This window comes from Pituophis catenifer, unplaced genomic scaffold (genome assembly GCF_029215685.1).
Source record: "Pituophis catenifer annectens isolate HBS135680 unplaced genomic scaffold, rPitCat1.0.hap2 SCAF_6, whole genome shotgun sequence".
In the NCBI taxonomy this organism is placed as follows: Eukaryota; Metazoa; Chordata; class Lepidosauria; order Squamata; family Colubridae; genus Pituophis; species Pituophis catenifer.
In genome coordinates, this window is record NW_027256886.1 from 37769520 (window position 1) to 37795188 (window position 25669).

General features: G+C 36.5%; 1 protein-coding gene across 1 annotated transcript; it reads left to right on the forward strand.

The window, feature by feature from the left end:
• The first annotated feature begins 369 nt into the window (after positions 1-369).
• Positions 370-25669, forward strand: DZIP1L (DAZ interacting zinc finger protein 1 like). Its single transcript, XM_070945758.1, has 16 exons — positions 370-423; positions 4373-4951; positions 7691-7775; positions 8828-8940; positions 10504-10665; positions 11988-12125; positions 12945-13007; positions 13671-13811; positions 14922-14952; positions 15939-15989; positions 16519-16652; positions 18411-18597; positions 20744-20966; positions 23135-23352; positions 23854-23993; positions 25379-25669. The coding sequence occupies exons 1-16, from the start codon at positions 370-372 to the stop codon at positions 25553-25555; spliced, it is 2496 nt and encodes an 831-aa protein (XP_070801859.1). The 3' UTR covers positions 25556-25669.

A 25669-nucleotide genomic window follows, 5' to 3' on the forward strand; every position in this document is an offset into this window, starting at 1 on the left:
GTCCAGTGTTTTTCAACCTTGGCAACTTTAAGATGTGTTCAGTTTCCTGAATTCCCCCTCCAGAATGGGGAATTCTGGGAGTTGAAGTTCACACATTTTCTCATTTTAAAGTTGCTAAGATTGAGAAACGCTGGGATAGTCCTCTTAAAATGAGAGGAGAAGTAACAGTTGTATTGGACACGTCTTATCCATCAATCAACAAATGAGGATTCAACATTATTTTAGCCCCCCGGAGTCATTTGCTACTAGATGGGCAGCAAATAAATACATAAATAAATTTGTGATGTAGATCAGTGGTGGGTTGCTCCCGGTTCGGTCCGGTTCTATAGAACCAGTAGTAACACTGGCGGGAGGCTCCGCCCACCTGCCATGACGTCATCATGGGTGATCTGCGCATGCTCCCGCTGTGAACCGGTAGTAAAGGTAAGTAGAACCCACCCCTGATGTGGATGTGTCCCATATATTGAAACCAGATTTTATAAGTTAATCATACAAAGTGGGCATGACCCAAAATGAAACTTCTTGCTTAGAATCACTATTTATAAAACATAAGTAACATGTGTAGGCTTTGTGATGGTTTTATATGGTTTTGTCAGAAATACAAATAGTTTTTTTCCAACCCCAAAAATAACTCCCCTGTCCCAAAGATGGGATTTTGGATGACGATTGGGTGATCTGAATGACATGAATTACCAGCTAATTTTTTTATATGACAATGTCTTCTGACTTAGTGCCTAAAATATAACCTCCAATAAGTGGATATAGTAAAGCACTATACCTATCACTATAAAAAGGATATGACCTATTCACTTCGGCTTGAAACAGCTCAGTTCTCATTAGTGAAGGTGTGCAAGATAGAGGAACTCAGAACATGTCATACTATCAGAAGTTCCTTCAATACATAGATGCTCAATTTACCCAACTTGTCCATCATTTTGTTTTTTTTTGTTAATATTCTGTGCTTTGGGTTATTATTTTTCTTTCAGTTAAAATTAACATCCATGCTCACATGCTCAGTTTATGAAATAATTTAATTCATAGACATCTGGCTAGGAGGAAGTAATGTACAGAAGGTTTGATTTTTAGTTGTCCAGGTTAAAGATGTGAAAATACCTTTAACATTTTCTGTTTATTTGTGCTATTTCTCCAATATTAAAGGTAATGGGGAAAAACATTTTTTCTTTATGATACATACTCAAGCCATGGTAGGCCTGACTTCTCAAATTAGCTGTCTTTTTTACCTGCAACAATAATAAGCAGATTTAACAATTCCACTTTATGCAAGGATAACAAAATTTTAGGACTTCCAGATAATGTTTTTGATTTTGATTCATGGTTCATGGTGTTGCTGTTGCGTTAAAAAATGGAATTGAACATTATAATTCACATACAATACATAATTCACATACAAACATCCTATAACTTGGATAAGTCAAGTACAAAGAAGTACTAGTGGATTCCTAACAGAAAAGGTGCTAGTTTTCAGGCCTTCTACTCAGTGATGGATTTTAAAAAATTTTACCAGTGGTTCTGTGGGTGTGGCTTGGTGGATGTGGTTTGGCTTGGTGGGCATAGCTTGGTGGGCGTCGCAGGGGAAGGATACTGTAAAATCTCCATTTCCACCCCACTCCAGGGGAAGAATACTGTAAAATCTCCATTCCCTTCCCAATCCAGGGGAAGGTTATTGCAAAATCCCCATTTCCTCCCAATCAGCTGGGACTCGGGAAGCAGAGAATAGATGGGAGAGGGGCCAGTCAGAGGTGATATTTACCGGTTCTCCGAACTACTCAAAATTTCCGCTACCAGTTTTCCAGAACTGGTCAGAACCTACTGAAACCCACCTCTGCTTCTACTGAACATTTTTCCATTGTTAAACGATTTAGTATCTTTTCCTTTGTGGTTCTATTCTTGAACAGTATTTGAATTAAATGTTTTCCCCAAAAACACTTCACAAACAGTCCTTGTTTTTCTTTTCCTTGTTTTTCATGACCTGTTTCCTTATTACCTTTTGGGAAGAGACTTTGTGGTATCTGAAGCAGAACATCCAGATTCAGTCAGGATTTTTTTCCCATATAGCATCAACCTTGTAAGCTCTCAAGCTTCCTCTTTCCGCTATGTATTCAAAATGGACAGTGATTAATATATATGTGTGTATGTATGTATGTGTGTTTGTGTATATGTATATAGCATGTGCAGTGATGGTATTCAGCTGGTTTGGACCGCTTCACCCGAACCGGTAGTGGAAATCGCGGGTGAGCCTGCCCACCTGCCCCAACTGTATGCCATCCTATTTAGGCACATTTTTTAGGCCAGGCGCATGCACGGAAGGCCAGGCACATGTATGGACACACATGCTCACATTTGCAAACCTGTAGGGAAAGTAAGTGAATACCACTCCTGATCATGTGTGTATGTGTGTTATGTATGTGTATGGCAACAGAATTTCATTTTTAATGGGTGCCAATGTGTTCACAGTAAAAATGACAATAAAAGTTATCTTACAATGTAAAGAATTGTTCTTTTACCATTGAGAGAACATTCCATTGAACCACAGTATATTTGCACTGCTATTGGCAGAATGTTGGAATCCTGTTACCATTACACAAGACACACCTGGTAACTCACTGTTGCTCAACACAACTGTCCTGTTGCAGATAAGTATCAAAGCCAAGTTGATTTGAACAGCTTTTCTGTATTGAATCATGGTATGTATATTTTTGCAAACCGTTCCTAGAGAAAGTGTTGTGAATACAGTATAGCAAAAATCATTTTTCTGTTAGCATTAGGGGAATTGTATGCTATGATTTGAGTCCTGTGTAGACTTATGTGGCCACTACTTCCATTGAATTTATGGAGGGAAATACTTTTAACTGTGATATGAAAGATAGTGTAATATTTACAAACAATTTTGCATGCACTTGTTTAAATTATTTTTAGATTTTATGGAGTGTTTTTAATAATATGCTAATAATATCTCAAACTTTACTGAATGATAACCATTATTTGAAATTATGTAGGTTTTCATAAATAGACCTCAACGCATCTAGCTGGATCCTTGGCTAAATATATACAGAAAAATATATACTGTAAACATGAAATAATTTTTGATATGGTAATATCTGTAAAATAATAAAAAGCCTCCATATTTTATTCTATGGTAAACAGAGAACTCAATATATTGCTAGGGTTAAATTATGTTTATGTTCTAACAAACTATTACTCCCACATATATTAAGGTAATATGCTGTTTGTAATGTAAACTTTTCATGTAATATTAAGTAGTACTGTTTTCCACTAAGGCAGTATCTTTGAAATATTACCTTCTAAGTCACATTCTCAGTTCTGAAGTGTTTACATGCCTATGTGGTCAATACAGCTGCTTTTTGGATATTGCTGAAATTTTCATCCTCAAGCTTATGGGTCTGCAAATACATGTCTGTACTTAGATTGATTTTTCACTATAGAGAGTTCAGTAGAGCTTTTATTTTCTATCTGTAGTCACAAGTATGTGCACTTTTGTAGCCCTTTGAATGCCTGAGAGAGCTATATATAAATTCTGAATGATATCTGTACGCCTTTCAGCATATACTGTAGATATGGTATGTTCTCAGTCTGAAATCTGAAACATTTCTATTGATAACTGATGTTAAACTTGAATGGTTAGTAAATTAATTAGAAAATGAATTACTTATATTAACTCACTTGTCTTACTTTTATATTAATTGAGTTACAGTTGACTTTTGAGTATATAAATTGTGTTATCATGTAGTTAACATACAAACGCTAATAGATTCAGTGTTTGAGTATTGGTATGGAATAAAAGTAAAAATAAGCCAATTTTGTAAAGTTCAGTTCAGTATAGACATGTCAAGTACAGGTAGTCCTTAATGGTAATCGGGATCACAATTTCCATTGCTGAGTAATGCAGTCATAAAGCTTGTCTGTGCTTCATAGCATGGCAGTTCTGGCAGTCATGTGACTGTGCCAGTGGTGAAATCTGAACCGGTTTACTATTGGTTCGCTGGCTGTGCATGTGCGCCACGCGCTGCATGCGCACTGCACACCATGCACCAAATGCTGAACAGGTTGTAAAAAAAATGCTTTTAAAAGTTTAAAACAAAGGCTTTGACAATCGCACGCCACAGCTGTGATCATTGGAGCCTTTTTTTTTACTTTTTAAAAACATTTTTACTACCGGTTCTGGAGATGGCCAGAAGTTTGAGGACCAGTCATATCAACCACTCGTTCAGCACACATTTCAAACAGTCACTGAATGAGTGGTCATTAAACAAGAACCACTTGTCTTCAAGTAAATATGTTACTGTTAACTTTCTTTCCATTCTGATCATCTGTATCTTCTTGTTTTTCCTAGCCTTTTGTATCTAATATTTATTACCCATTTCTGCTGCCTACTTCTCGACATTATTGGATAAATATGCCAGGTTCCACATTTCCTGTGAACTTCCAGCGCACCAGTGATTTTTCGGGCAACATGCTACCCAGCCCCTCCATAATTCCAGCCTTTAAATTCCAGTTGCGGAGAGAAACCATTGACTGGAGGCGATTCAGTGCCATTGATGTGGAACGCGTAGCTCGTGAGCTGGATCTTGGCACTCTTCAGGAAAATATCAATAGTATCACCTTTTGTAATCTTGATGCGGAGAAGTGCCCCTATTGTCAGCAGCCAGTAGATCCTGTTCTCCTTAAGGTTCTGAAGATGGCCCAGCTGACCATCGAATATTTGTTGCACTCTCAGGAGTACTTAAGTATGAACTTGGCACTCCAGGAGGAGCAGCACCAGGCAGCCCTTGAAGACTGCAAGCGTATCAAGTATGACCTGGATAAGCAAGCAGAAGAATTAAAGGGGGTGAAGGAAGAGAGCAGGAGACGGAAAAAAATGATTGCCACCCAACAGCTGCTCTTGCAAGCCGGGGCCAACAACTACCACAAGGTGAGGTTGAGGTATAGGAAATGCATGAGAATTTTATTCAGTCTGCATTTTAACACAAAATGTGCCTAATTTTTCAGAGATGCACTGAAATTTGGCAATTTTAAGTTCTCAGTTTTTCCGGTGGCGGGAAAAAAGCCATAGAAAAATGCATCCATCATTGAAGATGCAGTTCATTATGGTGAACCACAGAGGTTGGTTCTTTCCTCTATCCTATTTAACCTCTACATGAAACTGCTGGAAGAGATCATGTGCCAGTGTCATCAATATGTTGAAGATGCTCAGGCTTAACCAAACAAAAGAGAGTGGCTGTTCATACAAAAGCCTCTTATTTCTGGAGAAGTACCAACTTTGCTTCTGAGTGGAATAGTGCTATCCCACACAGAGCAAGGTAACAATTTAGGAATATTTATGAACTTATGGCTTCTCTGAAAGGGTGGGTACCACTAACATTATCTACAACAGGAAACACTGAAGGTCATCCATACACTTATCATCTTGTGCCCAGGTTACTTTTGTTCACTTTACATGAAATTTCTCTTGCAGGTTGCCCAGTAACTTCAACTAGTAGAAAATGCAGTGCCCATATTCTTAGGGAGAGTCCTGTTACAATTCTTGTAGGAACTCCCTTACTTAACAGTATGTTTCCAACTGAAATTGAAAAGCTTTTGTTACTTAGAAAGGCCTCTGTGTTTTGGGATTGAATATCTGTGAGATTGCCTTTCCCAGATAGATTCTGCCTGTCCAATCAAAGCCAATAGAGTATCTGCTGAAAGTCCTCACTGTTGTGCGGTTCAATCGTGTCATGAAGGAGTCATGAAGCAAACATTCTCTGTGGAATTTCCTCTTTTGGAACAACTTTGGCCTAGAAACAAGGGAATCCCCGGTTGTTCTGCCCCAGCTATGGGTCCCAAGAAGTGTAGCACACACACACAGTTCCAAAAACTCTGTTTAATACAAACAGACCCCTTTCAAAATGCAGGCTTTAACCACAAATGTCCTTATCAGCCTGCTATGAATTACAGAGATTAAATAAAGTCCAACAAGGATTGGCAATCAGCCCAGAAACCAAGTTGTAACAAAAAACTCACTCTCAAAATGCTCTGCGTAGGACCAAACCTTGTTTCCAGCAACGTTTGCTATCTGTGTGCGAACTTAAATAGGCTAAGGGAGTGGCCAAGCCCAAGCCTTACTCTCGAGGAGACCTCCTCCTGAGTAGCCACTCCTGCCTTTTGGCAGCCCTGCGTGCTTGAGCATTGAGAAGAGGCTCCTCCACTTCACTCTCTTCACTTGAAGGAGCCTCTGGAGGTTCTGAAGGCCCTGGCTGAGTCTCTGTCTCTGGCACCTCATCCTCTTCAGCCTTCTCCCTGTCCGACTCAAGCGCCAGCTACACAGGCTGCTGGCGTGACACCACACCAGCTTCCTTGTTGTCGGGATCAGCCACAATCCATGCAGGCCGCTGGCGGGCCACAACACCGGTTGCCTTTTGAATGTTACAGAACAGCTTTATGAAGTACCCAAATGTTGCAAATGTGTATACAATTTTCTTTGCATCCATAAGAAAAAGGTTTGCCATTGTCTTCTTCCCAGTTGATGCTGGAATTCCTTATCATAGTTAGTTTCCCTAATACCCACAGAGTTCTTTCTAACCTTATCCTTAGTTTTCTGCTCTCATTTCAATCTTACTTTTTAAGCATATCCCATTACATTTATTTGCACTTCCAGAAGTTCACATATGCAAATAAAGTCACATTTAGACCCATTTAGCACTCTGTTTTCACAGTAAAGATTGTGTTGAACTTCACATGTTTCTGACCATAATTATGCAGTGCTGGAAGCATGCAATCTTTGAATACATAGGACAATATTACAATTTGAGCAGTTATTGGTAAAAGAAATATATTGAAAATTCTTTTAAAAGTAATCATAACAGATAAAATTGATTAAAATCCCTAATAATAGTTTATTAGAGATTGACATCTGAAAAATAAGAACTGTCCTAAATAACAATGACATCTGAAACAAATGCAAATGCAACATTCTAAGAAATATTTTTAAAAATCTTTGTTTTTCTTCCACTTCTTCAAAGATTGGGAATATCATAAAAGGCTTCAAATTACTCTTCAAATTAATAAAAAATAACTTGGGTTAATAAACCCAAGATTTAGAACTATTTCAAGTTTACAGAAAATATGATCCTAGGTTAAGGTTGGAGTTGAACTAAAAACAGGAAGTCCTCAACCTACGACCACAATTGACACCAAAATTTATGTTGCTAAGGAAGACATTTGTTAAGTCAGTTTTGCCACATTTTACAACCTTCCTTCCTATCGTTGTTAAGTGAATGAATGCAGTTATTAAGTTAGTAACAGTTTTAAGTGAATTTTACTTCTCCATGGATTTTACTTGTCAAAAAGTCACAAAAGGCGATCATATAAATATGAACCATTTGCCAAGCATCTGAATTTTGATCATGTGACCATTAGAAGGTGGCAACAGTCATAAGGGTGAAAAATGGTCATAAATCACTTTATTCAGTGCTGTTGTAACTTTGAACGGTCACTAAATGAATGGTTCTAAGTCAAGGACTACCTGTACTCTTGTCCCACGTGTGTCTTAAAGCACTAGGAAAGGTAAATAAATGAGCAGAGAATGAGAACTACTTGGAGAAATTCTCCTACCATCGGATTACATGCTTAATCTGTCCTTAGATGACTTTTCGTCCTTCTGCTTGGTTCTTAGTGCCAGCTCTGTGACAAGACCTTCATGAATTATTCCTTTCTACAAGGACACATGGAGCGTAGGCATACTGAAGCTACTGCACATGGTAAGCACTAAGTTTGTCTGAATATTTCTCTTATGGAGGGAATTCAGTTTAGGTTTAGATGGGGAGTGGGAGAGAGGAAGTTCACTTATTAACTTATTAATTCCGGCATTCAGAAGCTTGTTTATATCCACTTTCAGAGTAAAAAGAGGAGATACATTGTGTGTGAAGCTAAATTCAGGTAGATTTTAATGTAACAAAGTATTAGCAATGAATCTGATACTGCTATAATGCCAAACCACTGTGTATCTATCTTTTACATAAAGGTAAAATGGACCTGGAGTTGGAAATATTCATAAACTTTCTGAATCACTATAGCCTTATCACAGTTTTTATTTGTAATTTAAAATCTAAATACAAATTTAGGGGTTTAAGGTTTAAACTGTTAAGTGTTTGTTGTCAAATTTTGGAGACTTACATTTAATAAATGCCATGAATATTTTTTTTTACTTTTTTTTTTATTTCAGTGGTTATAAACCTAACCTCTTTTGTCTTGAAATAGAAAATGCTAATTCATTTTTGAAAAAGTGAAAATGGTTCAAATTTAAAATTTATCTAGGTTTTCCCTGCATTTTTGAGTCTATCTATCTGTCTGTCTGTCTCTGTCTGTCTGTCTGTCTGTCTGTCTGTCTGCCTGCCTATCTATCTATCTATCTATCTATTTGTATCCTGCCTTTATTATTTTTATAAATAACTCATGGTGGCAAACATACCCAACAAACGTTTCTCCTCCTATTTACCCCACAACAGCAGTCCTGTGAGAGTCCTCTGTCAGAGGACTGAGAGAGTATGACTGCCTAAGGTCACCCAGCTGGCTTTCATGGCTAAGATGGAACTAGAATTCACGATGTCCCGTTTTCTACCCTGGTGTCCTAACCACTAACCAAACTGGCTAAAAGTTTGCAACCTTTGTTACATAATGCATCTTCATTCTTGAGAAATAATTTAGCATAAAAATCTAGTAAGAAGTTGAATTCCTATTTCAGCTTCTTTATACAGCTTCATTTTCTAGTTAAGGCCCTCACTAAAATTGCCTCTTTTTTAATCGCTTGAAGAGAATTTGAAGAAAAAACAGGTGCAGCAAATGGAAAGTGAGATCGAAGAACTGAAGGTCAAGTTGAAGGAGACCCATGTCCAGCTGGAGGCTGAGAGTCAGCAAAGGGCTCAGGTATGAATTGGTAAGAATATAAATAAAAAGGAAAGCAAAAGTCAAATGCCTTTTCTCAAGGTGAAAACTAATCATAGATAGACAAAATGGGAATAATTCATGCTCTGTCAAAAATGTCAGCAATGATACAGCAACAGGCCAATCTTCTCTGAGCCCAAGAGCTAAATAGGATGATTCTTAATTAGTATTTTAATAGATGTCCTCTGGGAATATTAGGACTGTAGATTAAATTGGTAAAATGCATCTCAGTTCTTGACTAATAATTTAGAGAAAATTCAAAAGAAATAGCAGCAAAAGGCTTCTATATTACTGGCCATCAACTACCTAGATGCATCCATGAATTTACCAGGAATTAAGCTCAGCTTGAAGGGGGTGTCCTGTCTTCTACAGTGGTGGGGCCAGTTGATTTTCACAAGTAAAACAAAATCAAATAACTCAGATAAGTTTATTCTTTCAGAATTATCATTACCAGAGTCTCTGTTTCCTCCAGTTGCTGTTTGAAAACAATGACTAAATGTGAGGCTTTTCTAGCTATAGCATCCTAGCTTTTTTATTTCAGGGATGCATGACCCTACATTATCCTTCATAATGTAGGGATGCATAACCCTACATTATCCTTCATAGCTAATACAATCAGAGGCTTATTTTCTAACCATGTAAATTCACCCATAATCTACCAGTAAGCACAGTAAATTGGATAGTACTTAAGGCAGAAATAAAGAACCTATAATGTAAAAAAGCAACCAATGAAGTAATAAAAGTAATGTTTATAAAGTAATAAAATACTGTTTTATTACTTTATTAATTGAAATTTTAGCTATTATGTCAGAGAACAACTTTGCTGGATTATCTGCTCTAGCGGGATGGCCAGAATGGTAATGGATCCTTCTCTATAGATAATACTATTATAAAATAAATTTCTTCACCTGTTGCCATACAGATGTATTTGATTACTAACCCCAGAAACCCCAGTCATTGTTAAAGGACATACTAATCCACAAGCTAAATAAGTATTACCTATCTCAAACAAGGTCAGAAAATAACTGATTGTTGAGATGTAACTGTCAGGGTCATCTGTTGGCTAAATTACATAATGATAATGCCATCAGCCTACTCTCAAATATCTACAAGTAGTCAAAATGGTAAATAGTTGTTTGTATAATAACTATTAGGGTCTGCAAGACTGAAATGAAATCCCAATAAATTTAGCAGGGCATAGATTGCACTGCAAATATTTGCTATAGTACAAACTGTCTTTGCAAGTTACTGTCATTCAGTTTATCCCTTGCTCTATCAGTGTTTCCCCAGCCATTTTAAGATGTGTGTACTTCAACTCCCAGAATTCCTCAGCCAGCTCTAAGTCATTGATGGATGCAATGCTAAACATTCATCTCAAACTAGGATCTCAAGATCTGGCCCAGAATCCTCATTCAGTTTTTCATTCAGAATATTTGTTTAGTTTGATTGCCTGCTAAAACTTCTAAAAATGTTTCAATTCCCTGAATCTAGTCTTAGCCCCATAACTACTTTATCTTCCATTTGGGGATAATTCTTTTCTTATAGGAAGCAGAGCGCCTTCGCCAAAGGGAAGATGACGAAAGGAGGAAATTTGAAAGATGGAAGGAAGAGGAGAGAGCAAAGTTTCACACAGAAATGGAAGAACTCAGGCAACTTTTCATCACGGAAATCAAGGACTTTTCCAATAAAAATTCTGTCTTGGAAGGAGTAAGGAAAAGATATGGCTTGCAATTTTCCTATTTTCTTGAATATTCAACATGTTTACCATCATTAATTCAGCATGGAAACATCTCTATTCTTGAAGTGAAGATATGTGATATATTGATAATAAGTATTACTGCCTTATTTATACATCAAAGGGATAAAATCTAATTCCTAAAAAATGTTGGAAAACAGCAGTTTACAGCATATGGTTTACTTCCAAATGCCTTAAACTAAGCTGTTGACTAGAGATGCAGGATGCTGTCCACCAATTACTAATCCCATAATTTTTTGTTTAACATAAAATGATAAGGTGCATTCTTGTCCTTTGCTGCAGATAGCAAAATGAATAAGTCCAAACATGGCTAGGATTAGGAAAACAATTGTTCTGACTGAGGGGAATTTACCCCAAATATTTGAAACCTTATGGAAAGATTACCAATATTACAAGAATAATAGGAGGCAGCTCCTTGATGTGATAAAGATGTTCTATGCCAGGGGTGTCAATCTTGATTTCATTGAGGGCCACATCAGGGTTGTGTTTGACCTCAGAGGGGCCGGGGAACATGGCGGCTGAGGTGGATGTGGTCTTCTGCCAGTGAAAATGGAGCTCGGGGGGGCCGTGCACGCCCCCAGGACCCCGTTTTTGGCCAGGACGGCCTCCCTGAGCTCTGTTTTCATTGGCAGAGGGCTGCAGGAGGCCTTCCTGGCTGAAAACGGGGCCTGGGAGGGCTGTGTGTGGCCCTCCTGAGCTCTGTTTTCAGTGACAGAGGCACTGCGGGCTGGTCCTTCAATGTGCCATGGGCCAGATCTAACCCTTGAGTTTGACATCTCTGTTCTAGGCAATAAGCATATGATATCAAAGATTGTGTTTCAGTTTCTTCCATCATTAACTGCCATTCAAGTACACGCTCTCCTCTGCTCTTCCTATCATATGTGGATGAGTTATTGATAGATCCAAGGAAGGATGAGCGGCTTTATGACCTGTGAGAAAAAGTAAAGCAACAATAAGAAGCCTTATAAACCTATTTTTCTCTATTGTTCTCCAGGGTTCTTCCTATAGCAGACAATACGTTGCCATATGAGTGATTGTGATAATATTGAGATCAGTATTTTCCCAATCAAGATAAAATCTTGATCAGAGATTTAAAGCAAGATGCAATTGGGAATTCTGACCCTCCTGACATATAGCCATGCCTCAATTAGAGTGCTGTATATAAGTATATGTGTCAAATGTAAGATGTTACATGTGACATAGAGAAATATTTTTGATTTTTCTGGCAGCTGCAGACTGGCACTTTGTCATAGATCACATATTCCTTCTGCAGAAACTTCAGGAATTACAAGTCAAGAATGCAGTAGCCTCACATCTTGGGACATTGCAAGATGATGATTCTTTTGAGAAACAACAGTGGACTAAGACTCAGAAAGAAATACAAGGGATGAAGGCAAGGATTGAACAACAGGTAGGGGAACCTAAAGGAATAATGCAGCTAGTCTATTGTCCTTCAGTCATATTGAGACAACAGCTCCAAGAGTTCTCAATCAACTTAGTCATAACTATACTGACTCATACTTCTGGAAATTATAATTTTGAACTGTTGTATAACAATAGATCCACTTACCACTTAAAACTAATATATTTTGTTTATAGTTCTTTGGATTCAATACTTTTAGCTCTATAACCATTGAAGAACATTATCAGAACCACAGTGAACAGATTGTTCTGAACTTATTTATATTGATGTTTTAAGACAATTTTTAATCAGTAAAGTTATACAAGCTGCAATTTAAACCCATACAGAGAGAGAGACATACATACATACATACATACATATATACATACATACATACATACATACATACATTCACACACACATATATATATACATATATAGTTACAAGGGAAAATGTATCTTGATGAATCCTGCAAAAAAAAATTAAACAATATGATAGGATCATCCTATGTTAGACCTTTCTCCAGATATCTTGACCATGACTTCCAGCATTCCTAACCATATCCTAAATTCCCAAATTCTGTATCTGGGAATACTCACCAGGAGAGCATCAGGTTGGGAAATACTGATATGTACTAAAATGGGTTTACAGATTCCTCAGTGAAACAAGGCATTATAGGACTGAATGCAATCTTTAGTTGGCAGTCTGAATCAGGTGCATCAGAAAATGTGAAGACTGGCATTTTTGCTAAGACTCAAATAACTTGTGTTAGATAACTGGCAAGATAACTGTCAATAAGGCTGGGTACTTTTTCCAATATTTATCAGAAAACCGAATGGCAGTGGAAACTTAGGAAACTTCAGAAGGAGAATGAGAAAGAAAAAGAAAAAGTGAGTACACTCAATATTTTTGCAGCTTTTTCTGCTAATAGAAAAATAAGGACATTGTATTCTATAATTAATGCCAGCCATGCCTATTCATTTAGGGCAGAGGGGGCAGGATTAACCTTCATGGAGTGGAAATAAAATATATTTATCATCCATTATAGACAAGGAGATTAACTGCTGATACACCCTCCACCATAGTATAAAGAGGATTCTACTAGCCAGTCTGAAGGGTCTACCTTCCTTTATCTATGTTTGATATAGTATGTGTAGATACTTTAAATATAGATGGTGCACATACGTTACATTACATTGCATGTTCATGAAGGACAGCAAAATCTACAGATATAATCCCATTCCCTCCACACTTGTATCTGAATTATACTTCAGTGCAATGCTTTATTGTTTTATGGTATGACTAAGCAATAAGATTCAGAATAATGCAGCTCACACTTGAAAACGGTTCTTATTTTTCTGTAGGTGGGTGGGTGGATCGATCGAGACTATGCCTTTATTGTTAAATCAGATTCTAGAGACATTAGACCATAGACAACTAAACCCATTTAGTTGCAGCCTACATAATTGCATTTCTAACCATTTGTCTCTATTAATGAGGTGTTTAATTAGATGGAATCATCTTTACACTCAAATGTTATTTTTCTGTTTCAGCTGAAGAATGAGAATGAAAAACTGAGGGCTTTCTTGTCTTCTGACCAATCTAAAATGACTGAATATAACAAGAAACAACTTGCCTCCCTTACCACACAACTCAGAGAGCAAGCTGGTGTCATCCAATCTCAGGAGAATACAGTAAGCTGAATACAGTTCTTCTGAGAAGTTCTTTATATTCTTCTATTTAGAGAAGAGCTTGTGTTTATTTTCAAATGAGAACGCTCCTGCATTCTGAGAATAAAACTATACTGTTAGTAGACTCCCATGAGGCAGCATTTCTGGGACTATATCACCATTTCATATTTTATATGGAAATTGCATGTCTTAATGTTCCCCTTATTCCAAACACTTAATCATCATACTTAGCCCAACTTAATCAGTTGGGCTAAGTATGATGCAAAATTAAAGGGCAAAATTTGATTTGGAAGATGTGTGGTGTTGAGATTACCTTAAATAAAATGTGTTGTCCCTGGATTATGCATTAGTTGTGGAGGTAACCATTTAAATCTTGAAAAGATATAGCCATTTTAAGGTAATACCTGCAGATGCTACCTGTATAGTACATATGCTTCAAATCACAATTTACCTTTGAATCCAATTGGTTGCACAGCCCTGTAATCCAGATAAGCTAATTGCTTTGCTGGTGAGAAACTTTCACCCTACAATATATATGGCTTACACCAAAATGTAGTTTTGCTTTACTTACTTTATACCAAGTGACTTGATACATTATAAATAAATAACCGGTTTGCACTCAGACATGTAGGCTAAAAGATGAGAATAAAAATAAATTTCTAGGCAATGGCAGAATAAAATGTTGAACTTTAAGGTGATATTAATATCCATTTGGGGTCATGTTGAGCCTCCCTTGGTTGTGCTCCTGCCTGGATAATGTTTCATGATTTTTGATCCCTGGACTGAGGGAAAGAGGCCAAAATGTGGCTTTCCTTTCATTCTTCATCAAAGTAATAACTGAGTCTTGTACCTGGGAGAGATCAGGAAAAATTCTCTTTAACTGCTCCTTTCCTGGCCAATGTAAAGTGCCAGGCAAGCACTTCCTCTTACAATGTCACTCCCTTCTGGATATAGTAGAAGAGACATTTGAAACATATGAAACACATTTTATTTTGAAATGTGAGTAGTAACTTTGTGAATTGATTTACATTATTATGTACCTGTCATATATCAGCTAAATTCTTATCAGACCTTATAAATAATAAGTGATTTATTTTACATGTTATCTTTCAGATTAAGCTTCTGACTTCCAGTAAACCCAGAGGTAATGATCAATCCCTATATTGAATAACTGTCCATAGTTACAGTAGATTTTCTTTCTCTTTTGACAAAACTATAGAATTCTTTAATAGCCATGTTTATACATCCAGAAAGAACATCTATATATTAGTAAAATTCTCCTGTTTGTAACTTTAAATTGGGTGAAATGGTGCTTCATGAGGCAATAATTTATGAATCAACATACTTGAAATATGCTAACTTAAAGAATGCATCCAAAATTTAGTCCCCATTACTCCCATGGGATTGAAATTTGTGGGTGCTACAGCACTGCAATCACATAATCATAATTTCAATGTTCCCTGTCAGCATCCCATAAGAGAAGTCAGTGGAGAAGCCAGCAGGAAGTCAGAAGTCACTCCTGCTCCTGTTGCTTTTTTGCCCACCCATAGTCATTCTGTGTCTCTGTTTAGATAAGGAAATATTTCTGAAATGACCCAATGGATTGCAGGTTGTCTAGTAAAATATAACATTCCATATGATGACAAGTGAAGGCAAGACAGAGAAACAGAAAAACAATATACAGATATTTCATTGCCACGCTTAGGTTTGCTGAACAACTTGTAATGGAATATGGTAATGTTTTTAAACCTATACAAAAACCTAAGGTTCATTTACATGTTATTATTTCTCTCTCCTCGCTCTTCACTCTATACATCCAGATGAGATATTTATCATAATATAAAGTGCTGATTCATGGGCTTTGCAGGGACTCCAAGTGATAATACTTTTCATTTGGCCCATGTTTTCCTATCAGTTTTCTTAATGGAACAGTTTCATGGTGCTATTTGGCTTCAGATTGCTTTCTCTTTCCATTTAAAAGAGCTTGGCTGGAGCCAAATTAAGTTACACTTAGTTCCCATTAAAATAATGGCTAACTCATTGTGTTAATGCCATGACAATGTCAAAGATGTGATTTTGTTTTGGAATATGAATATAGGCCTTTTTTAAAAAATTGCTTTTAATTTTCAGAAATCCAACAAGTACCCAAGACAGACAAGCTGGAAGAATCCAGCGAAGAAGGTATATTTTGTAAATTTCACCTGCCATTTTTCTTATATGCTAAATATTACTATTACTGAGAGAGAAACTGATCACTCAGAGATACTTTCTGAGATGCTGAGAAATTCTCGTAAGTCAGGAAAAAACAGTGGCTAGTCATTTACTTTAGGTTTTAGAAGAATTTCATAATTAATTCCAGAGGTTGGCAATGTACAAATTGATAGTAATGCAGTTAGAGTTCTAGCCATAGATTGTGACTATATTAAATCCTGATTAGGACTATATTAAATCAAGCACTACATGAGATCACTATATTTTAATTGGGTTGTATCTGCTGTCCTGGAATGAATGAAGGTGTTAGAACTATTTTCTTGAATTTTACACAAGCTATCTCCTTCAATAACAGATTAAATTGAAGTCAGATGAAGACGTTTGTTTGTTTGTTTGTTTTTCTGAAATAGATCCTTAAGTGGCAGTTTTGTGGTAGGGTATAAATGTTAAACATTCCAGAATTGGGATTTATAACCATCCTGCCCATTGGTTTCTGTAGAACTAGATGATACTTTGGACAGGAAGAGTAGAGTTCTGGAAACATTGCGGAAGGATCCCAATTTTTTGAAGCAATTCCGGCCAATTCTGGAAGAGACACTTGAAGATAAACTGGAGACCATGGGACTGAAACGAGTAAGTGCTGTGAGAAGAAAAAAGTAGAAAAGGAACATTTTTTCATTTTCTTATCTACTAGACTTACTTTGAATTTCAGCTGGATGCGATTTTGAGGATTGCAATATATATTAGTTTGGCAAAAAAGTGACATAAAATTATACTCATCTTTGAACACCTGTTCACACATTCACATGCTTAACAGAAAATTGAAAAGCACCCGAACATCTCACTGTTTCTCTCCTCCTCCTCCTCCTCCTCCTCCTCCTCCTCCTCCTCCTCCTCCTCCTCCTTCTCCTCTTTTGAACCTTTTTTCAGGAAAATGGTTTGCCCAGGGAACTGCTTTCTCTTTTGCCTCCAAAAATCAGGAAGTGCTAATTAAAGAACATTCTTTTAAGATTCATTCTTGACTACTTTCTCTCAGTATATTGCAACAAACCAGTAAAAGACAAGGAAATAAGAAACCATGAGATAAATATATTTGCAAGAAATGCATTCTTGTTTATGCAATGTAGCTGACGCAGGGAGTGTGGAAATACTTAGGATCAAACAGTCATATTCACAATAGACAATAACTATATCATGAACTGATTTATTATTTCTCTTTAACTGTAATATTGCAAAATTTAAAACAAACTTCTGAATTGCCTCACATTTTTATTTTTATAGCTAGATAGATTTATCAGTGACATGCATCTAAAGAAAATAATGTCTTTCGAGTCCCTCTCTTTTCCTTTGACTTAATTGCCACAGAAAAGATAGACTGCAGTAAAAACAATAAAACACTTTATGACTTTAATGGTCTGCTGTCAGTACTTAATTATTTCCCTATTGCAAAGTGATGTGTTTTTTAAAAAAAAATCAGTGGTCTTAAATTGCATAGCTATATCAAGTTCCCTTTAGAATTAATAAATGGCTTTACATTAACTTAGCTGGCATCCTCTCACAGCTAGTAAAATGATGACCTTCAGATCCTCTTCTTTCTCCAAAATTCTGTTCAGGTTAGAGTCTGATTTCTCAAAACATAATCCTTGTTAATCTTCAGTAATATTCCCTCTACCCAGGGAACTTCTTCAGTAGTCCTCAGTACATCTGGAACTGGCATATTTTTGGCAGCCAAAACTGCCTGAATCCATTGACTTGCTGGCCATCTTCTTTTTCTCCCCATGAGTTCATCCACAAGTCCTTTTCTATAACCACTTTTGTTGTTATTGTTGTTGTTAGTTGCGAAGTCGTGTCCGACCCATCATGACTCCTTGGACAATGTTCTTCCAGGCCTTCCTGTCCTCTACTATCCTCTAGAGTCCATTTAAGTTCACACCTAATGAACCACTTAGTCTATTTCAATTTTCTTCCCACTCTTCATGAGCATCCCTCTTTCTGTTTCATTCCCAGCTATTTTCTCACACTTAGTTTATCGACTCCAGGCACAGCTCATCTACCTGGGAGATCAGATGATAATTTGGATAATTGCAAATTATCCATTACAAAAGGATAATTTCCTTTTGTAATGGATTTAAGATTGGAATACTGAGTTGTACAGCAGTTTAATCGTCCTTCTTTCCATCCTTTTTAATTCAGCAGTAATTCTTCAAAGGAGTTGAACCAAGTTTTCCACCTGAATAGAGGCTCCCATTATTTACATTCAGCCTAATATGAAGAACCCCCTGTTTAATTTGAAGAGGTTGAGATGTCAGGAATTTATTTGCTGCATGAATGATGAGAGCAGGCCTCACACACATATTTATGCTGATTAGAAACATTTGTTCTGTTTTGTAGGGTACAAAAGGCATCCCAGCTCAAACCTATAAACATTTGAGAGCTTTGATAAAGAAACAGCAGCAGCAGAAAGCTAAAACATTTCCAGGTCTGCTAACCTTGAGAGATAAACTTGAAAAAGAAGTTCAGAAGAAAGCGGTTCAGAAGGATGAAGAGAATATGTCCTTGCCGTTTTCTTCAATCTTTGGTAAGATGCTCAGTTATATTATTTAGAAACGTAATATTCATTTGACTTGGTTAATATTTTATCATTTTATGTAAAAACAACAAAATATCTTAAAAGACTAACAAATTTAATGCTTAAATGATGCTGTGCTCCCTGACTCGAATGTTATATATTTGTGTTTTTACATTTTTTTCAAAATAAGATGAAATAAATCTAAAGGCTAATTTGTAAATTCGAGTTTATATATGGACCCTGCTCATAATAAAAAAAAAAAATCATGACTACTTTTACAGCAGATGGACTATATGATCCCATAGGTATTCTTTGTATAGACTTTAATTATTCAGATTATGAAAGCAGCAAAGTTTATTAGCATAGCACATACATGCTATTACATGTATATGTAGTATACATAGCACATACATGTATACTGTATCAGATATTAAAGGGTTCAGTACAATCTCCAACATAAATTCCATAGATGCATTTTATGTGATTTTCTTGACAGAAATATAGAAGTGGATTCTCATGGCCGCCTTCCATGATGTTTTTTTATTTTTGAATCTAGCTTTTAGGCTGGCCATTCCCTCAAATTCTCTTATCCAATACTAATTAACCTGACCCTGCTTAGTTTCCATAAGCCAGATGCCATATTTTGTCACTTGTTGAGATATAAAACCATAAGTATAAACCAAATAGTGTGAATAAAATTCCTAAAAGCAGAATGAGGAAGAGAAATATTCAACTTCTAACACAAGTTGTAGATTGGTGCTATGTAAGACTCCATTGCACTCTAAAAATGTTTTTTCTCCTTTTCTCCTATTATTCAGTCCTAATAATTAAGAACAAAACAAAATAAAAACTGACACACAGCAATAATTGAAAGATATATAAAAGAACATTTATAATCTTGCGATATCCTAAATTTTAAGCATATTCAGTATTTTCTGTACTAAAGGTTACTTGTATCAATAAAAGTAATTGATAAGAAATTACCTTTCTTTATTTTATTAAATTTGTTTGCCACCTGTCTTACCACAGGATAAGTCTGGGCAGCTTGAATGTTAAAAATAATAAAACTATCATGTTTCCCCAAAAATAAGACCCCGTCTAATATTTTTTGAACCTTGAATTAAGTGTTTGGCCTTATTTTCAGGGAGATCTTATTATTTTGGGGTACGTGGAGGAAGACGGAGCTCCTCTTCTTGTCTTACCTGATTTCCAGCTCTGTCTATCTAACCCCCTAACCAGAGGAAATGGCGGGGACCGGCTGCACATGCACTTAAATATTTTCGGAGAGGGCTTATTTGGGGGGGCTCATTTTTGGGGAGGGCTTATTTTAGTGCATGCACTCAAAAGCCCGATTGGGCTTATTATCTGGGTGGTCTTATTTTCGGGGAAACAGGGTATACAGACTTTGTAATATTAATAATCCAGGAAAAAGCATGCTTATGGTAGTGAGTGCAATTTTTTTTACTAGAGTAAATATTCTTCTGTCTGTTATAAAAACCATGCTTAAAAGATGGGTTGCAGTCTTTCATGAAGTTTGGGAGATAAGCATTTAAATTCAGTTAATCCAGGACACTTTTCTACAATAGGAGTGATCCATATGAAGTCACAAAAGGTTTGCATATATGTACTGTACATGTGTCTGCAATTGCAGAACCTGAGATTCTGGCTTTAGTATTAAATCTGTGGATCAAGTGTATGAAAAGGCCAGAATAGATCATTTATTTTTACTAGTTGGGAGATACTTATTGTGAGATTACTTGCTGTATTCGGGATCCATCAGTGACTCAGGTATGAATATGTAAGAGGCAAATGGATCAAAACAATTTCTGTGTAATGTTTGAGTCAGCTGGATAATTGAAGCCAAGTCACTAAGAGGATTTTTACTTAGGCTTCTTGCTTCATTTGGTTTCTGGGGCAAACATAAAACTTTTGTCATGTTAGAACTGCAAATCCTGCTTTTCTACTTGCATTAATGCTATTAGAGGTGATTCACAAAGCAAAGGAGATATAAACCTTGCATTTTAAAAAATGCTGTGACATGCTTCAGACGTGGTTCAGTTGTAATTGTTTTGATGTCGAACTCTTTTAACAGTGAATCTTTGAGACTAAATATCAGGGGGGGGGGTTATTAAACTTTTTCAATCTTTTCCTTCAGAAAAAAACCAAAGAGACCAGCATTCTCCACTCCAGGTTACACCTTTGAAGATTGGATCACACCCAGTGGAAGTACCATATTATGCCCTGGAGACACCCAAGCCAGCTCCTCGGAGCAAAGTTAGTTCCATGACTAGTTCAGTAGAGATTCCAAAGGTACCATCACCAAATCTTATTAGAAGCAGTTCACCTTCTCTTCAACAATCTGCTGTACACTTCCCCAGGTAAGTTCTGGATTATAATTGTATTTCTCTGAGTTGATGTTTTAACCTGTGCTCCATCTTATTATAATTAAAGTGAATTATTTATTTATTGAATTTATATAATCACCCATTCATTTGCATGAGACTTAGGAAGCTTACCTACTGTAGTAATTGTGAATGTGCAAAATAGTCAATGAAAAAGCTGATAAAAACTTTGATAATCACAGACTCAGCTCATTTGACAGACAAAAGCAGACATAAATTCCACATTCAGGAATGCAGTATGACTCTTGGTTGTGTAGAGATTGAGAATGCTGCATTTCTCTTCTTTGCTAGGAATAACAAAAGTTTAAAATTTCTTTTTATAAATGAAGTAAGTTTCTAGATGGAGGCTAGAAAAGAGAATAATTTAACATACCGTATTTTTCGGAGTATAAGACGCACCTTTTTCCCCTAAAAGAGGCTGAAAATCTGGGTGCGTCTTGTACTCCGAATGTAGCTTTTTCGAAGCTTTTTCAGCCCTAACGAGGCACTAGTGACTGATCTTCCCAGCTTTGTCTGCTCCCTTAACTCTTCACTGTGCTTTAACAAGGCGCTAGCGAGTGAAGCAATCTCCATGCTTTGCTCCGACTCTCAGCTTCTTTAGAAGCTTTTTTTCAGCCCTAACTAGGCACTAGCTGAGTGAAGCAATCTTCCCCCTCCCCTGCTTTGCCTGCTTTCTCATTGCTGCTTCCTCTCAGCTTTGCCTTAGAAGCTGTTTTTTTATCCCCAAGCAGGGGATAAAAAAACCTGCAAACTAATGTGCTGAAGCTGACCAGACTAAGGACACTAGCCAGATGAATACCTGATAGATTTTTTTTCCCCTATTTTCCTCCCCAAAAACTAAGCTGCGTCTTATACTCCGGTGCATCTTATACTCCGAAAAATACGGTAGCTCTTTAACAGCCTCTAGTTAAAATAGAGGCTGGAGAAAGCTCTATAGAGCCCTGGAGAAAGTCTCACTAAACAAAGCAGAGGAATTTTTGCTATGAAAAATTAGTAGTTTGGAAAAAATATAAATTTGCTTTAACTTTTTTCCTTTTTTCTGTGTGTTACCTAATCAAGTTGAAACACTGTATTTCTCTGTGCAAGTTAGGGAATTCTGGGTAATTCCAATCTTTAGCCCTTCTTCATGTAGAGCATCACAGTATTAGTTGTTTTTGATCTGTAAGAGAAAAAACTCCTGCAGCATCTCTCCAAATGGTCTTATTTTTCTTCTGTGTTGTAGCCTTCTTGTGGTCTGCCAGAAGCCCTGTGCTTCTCTTTTCAGTATAGCTTTTGTAATTTATCCTTTTTCATCAACTATTTTGCGTTTAAATATTTAAAAATTCAGTAATTATATCTCTACATATCTCTTTTCTTTTAAAATAGACCAATCCAGCCATGGATAACAAAAACTATCTACTAAGAAAGGAGGGTAAATTATCTAATCAAATGCCTCGATGCTAAGTAACCACATAGTTGCATTTTTGGCATGTAATTGCCAGAAACTGCACAGATTGTAATGGCCTTTTCTTTCACACACTTATGAGAAAGATGCCAGACATGGCATTCCTTGGCAGATAAATGTTTTAGCAAGAAATACCAAGCCACCTCTTCCTAGGAGGATTGAGACCACCTGCAAGCTCAATCAGTCTGCTACACTGATTTTTTGTGAGGTTTTTTGGTGTTCATTTGTAAACTGTTTGAGTTTACCTTTGAAAAAAAGGTGGGACATATTTTTACAAATAGGTCATTGATATGCCTGACTAGGTGGCTCAGTGGCTAAAACACTGAGCTTGTCGATCAGAAAGGTTGGCAGTTCGGTGGTACTAATCCCAGGTCTCCTGCGTCAGCAGGGGGTTGGACTAGATGACCTCCAAGGTCCCTTCCAACTCTGTTACTGTTACATATGTATTCCCTAGCTTGGCTACTCTGAAAGTACTTCAGATTTTATTAGAAAAGTTGTAAACTTTCTTAAAATCTCATGAAGCAAGGCCTCTATAATAATTGTTTATTGGTTTTATTCAGTTTGGACACTTCCTGACTCTGGACTGATTCTGGGCAGCTCACAACATAATTAAAAAAAAATACAATAAGATACAATATAAAATAGTTCATAATATTTATTCTTTTCCCATTTTTCCTTCTATTGTGTTTCTCTCCTTTAGTACTTCACCTTTCAGCTCTGAGACTGAAGAGTCAGAGGAAGAAACAAACATGAGCTCTCCAAAACACACATTCCTCAAGACGGAACCAAAGCAGAGCAAACCTGTCCCCAGAGCAGCACAGGTGGAAGAGAGTGAGTGGGATTCATCTGACACAGACTTTTCTAAAGAGAAACTTGGTACAGGAAAGAGTTTTCCAGTTGCACCAGGAACTCATTCAGGTGACTATCATTTAATTGGGTTTATTACTGTCATAAAGTATACAAATGTTAGTGTCAAAAAAGTAAAAAAATAGCACATCCAAATACTAAGATATGTATCAACTACTTCAGTAATCAAATGAACTGGGACAACAGTTATCTTGTTATACATTTTTATGGGCTTAAATGACAGACAACTGAATTTTGGTAGTTGCTATTTTAATACCAATGTTTAGTAAATGAATACTAAGTGAATTAATACCAATGTTTAGTAAATGAATACTAAATGAATTAAATATTACTATGGGGATTTGCCAGGGTGTGTGGCTATACTACAAGCTGTAAAACATACATGGCTATTTTTATAAAATTCAGTAAGAAGACACGAATTAATAGTTGTTTAGGCTAAATAACTATTCTAATAAAGTAACCGTCTCCTGTGAGGCCTAGCAATATGCTGAAAGGCTAGTACGATCATGTCACCACTAATTCTGAGCCTAACTGATTCCTTGCTTCACTTAGAAACACTAGTGCAGTCAATGGCTAAAAATCTGGAGAAGAAACTGAACATACCTGGAAAGAAGCCTCCAGGTGGCGTGAAGCTCTTTGCCATCCAAAGCAAAGAAGATGCTAAAACTAATCATCCCACAAAAAAGCTTCAGGTATTGGTGTTATTTCAAGAAGGTATTAGGTGGTAGTCTTTTAATTTTGCTTCCTAACAGTACAATCTTGTTCATAACTGATTCACTAGTAACATGATCTGCACATTTCTAAGAAAGTTGCATTGTATTCTGTAGGCCATAGTAGTAAATGGGTTTAAGGTTATTTACAAAAAGTAAAAAGATCAAGATAGTGAATACTTCAAAAGTATCAATATGTTGTCAATGATAGGATTGTTAATTGGGTTAATCCATAGTTGTAGTTAAGTTGCCTAAAGATTATAAGATCTACCACATCTCAGCAACAAAAAATCAGATGGCCAACACAGGGCAGGAAAGAAATACAGAAGATATTTGGATACCATGTAGTAATTGTCTAGACTTCTGTAGCCTGGATCTGGTAGCCCTACTTTATAAACTCTCAGGTATTAAAGCTTTGAGTATAATATTGAGCTTAAGTTCGGTATACCTGAACTTAATATGTTTCTAGAATCCATATTTGTTTTCTGTGACATTATTATTTATAAACATACGTAGACTAAATAGCAAACATCTAGTGCCCTCCATAACACTGGAAATACAACTTATGGATTTCTAGGACCTAAGACTCCTCAGATTGCCAGCATAGATAGAGAGCATCAGAAAGAGAAGGACTGCTGCAAATAATTTACAAATATGCAAACCAAAGTAGACATGGAGAAGATTTATCCATGTGGTTGTTAAAAGTTAGCAATGATTTATTGGCATGTAATCAATTAATCAAAAGTAGATACTTTTAATAGCTAGAGACAACAGTTAATGCTAGGGCCACAGCAGCCATTAAAGTTGATCAGTAGTTTTTATACAGAGACTGGGGAAGGACTTGGTTTTTTATATTGTGTTAGGCCTGTAGGCTTACAATGCAGTTCCATTTATTTCCCATCTCAACATCATGGGAAGCTTGGTAAATTCTGAACTGCTTCAAGTGGCTACAAGAAAGGGACTTGGAGCTAAAAGTTGTCCACCCCTGTATGAAAGCCTGTCTAAATTGGTGAATGTTGTATGAATTTATTAATAGGTCATTCTTATTTAGACATTCATGTGCAAGGTCTAACAGCATAAAAAATCCTTGGAAATAGTATTTAGAAATAAATATTAAAATATATATTTAACAAGTTTTTACTTGTTAAAATATCACCCTCATCTTAGTGAAAATGTTCTGTTTAATGCATGTTTCTAAATCTATGTTTTATAAAAAATTCAGTGAAACATAAAATCTGAAGGGTAATTGCAAATCAAATATTTTTATTCACAAGTATCAAATCATTCATGCATTTCTTGGTGCATTCAATCTTCGCAAGTTTTCATCACTTGTTCTCTCTTTGTCTTCTCTTTTCTTCCTGATGTAGTTTTCCTATGAGGAGGACAGTGATTTGGAGATTTCTTCCTTGGAGGAAATCAGCCAGCACCTGGAACCTGAAACTAAGATAAAAAAGCCACAAGGGGCAAAAGTTAGTGGGAGCTCCACTGGATTGCGGGGCACCAGTATCTGGACTTCCAGCAGCACAAAGGCTGGGGCCTGGTGATTCCCATGATGAGTACAGAACCCAGTTGAGATAGAAGAACATTCCATGACAGAGAAATCAGATTAAATTTGATAATCACAAAGTACAAAGACACCAAATACAGAAAGTATCACA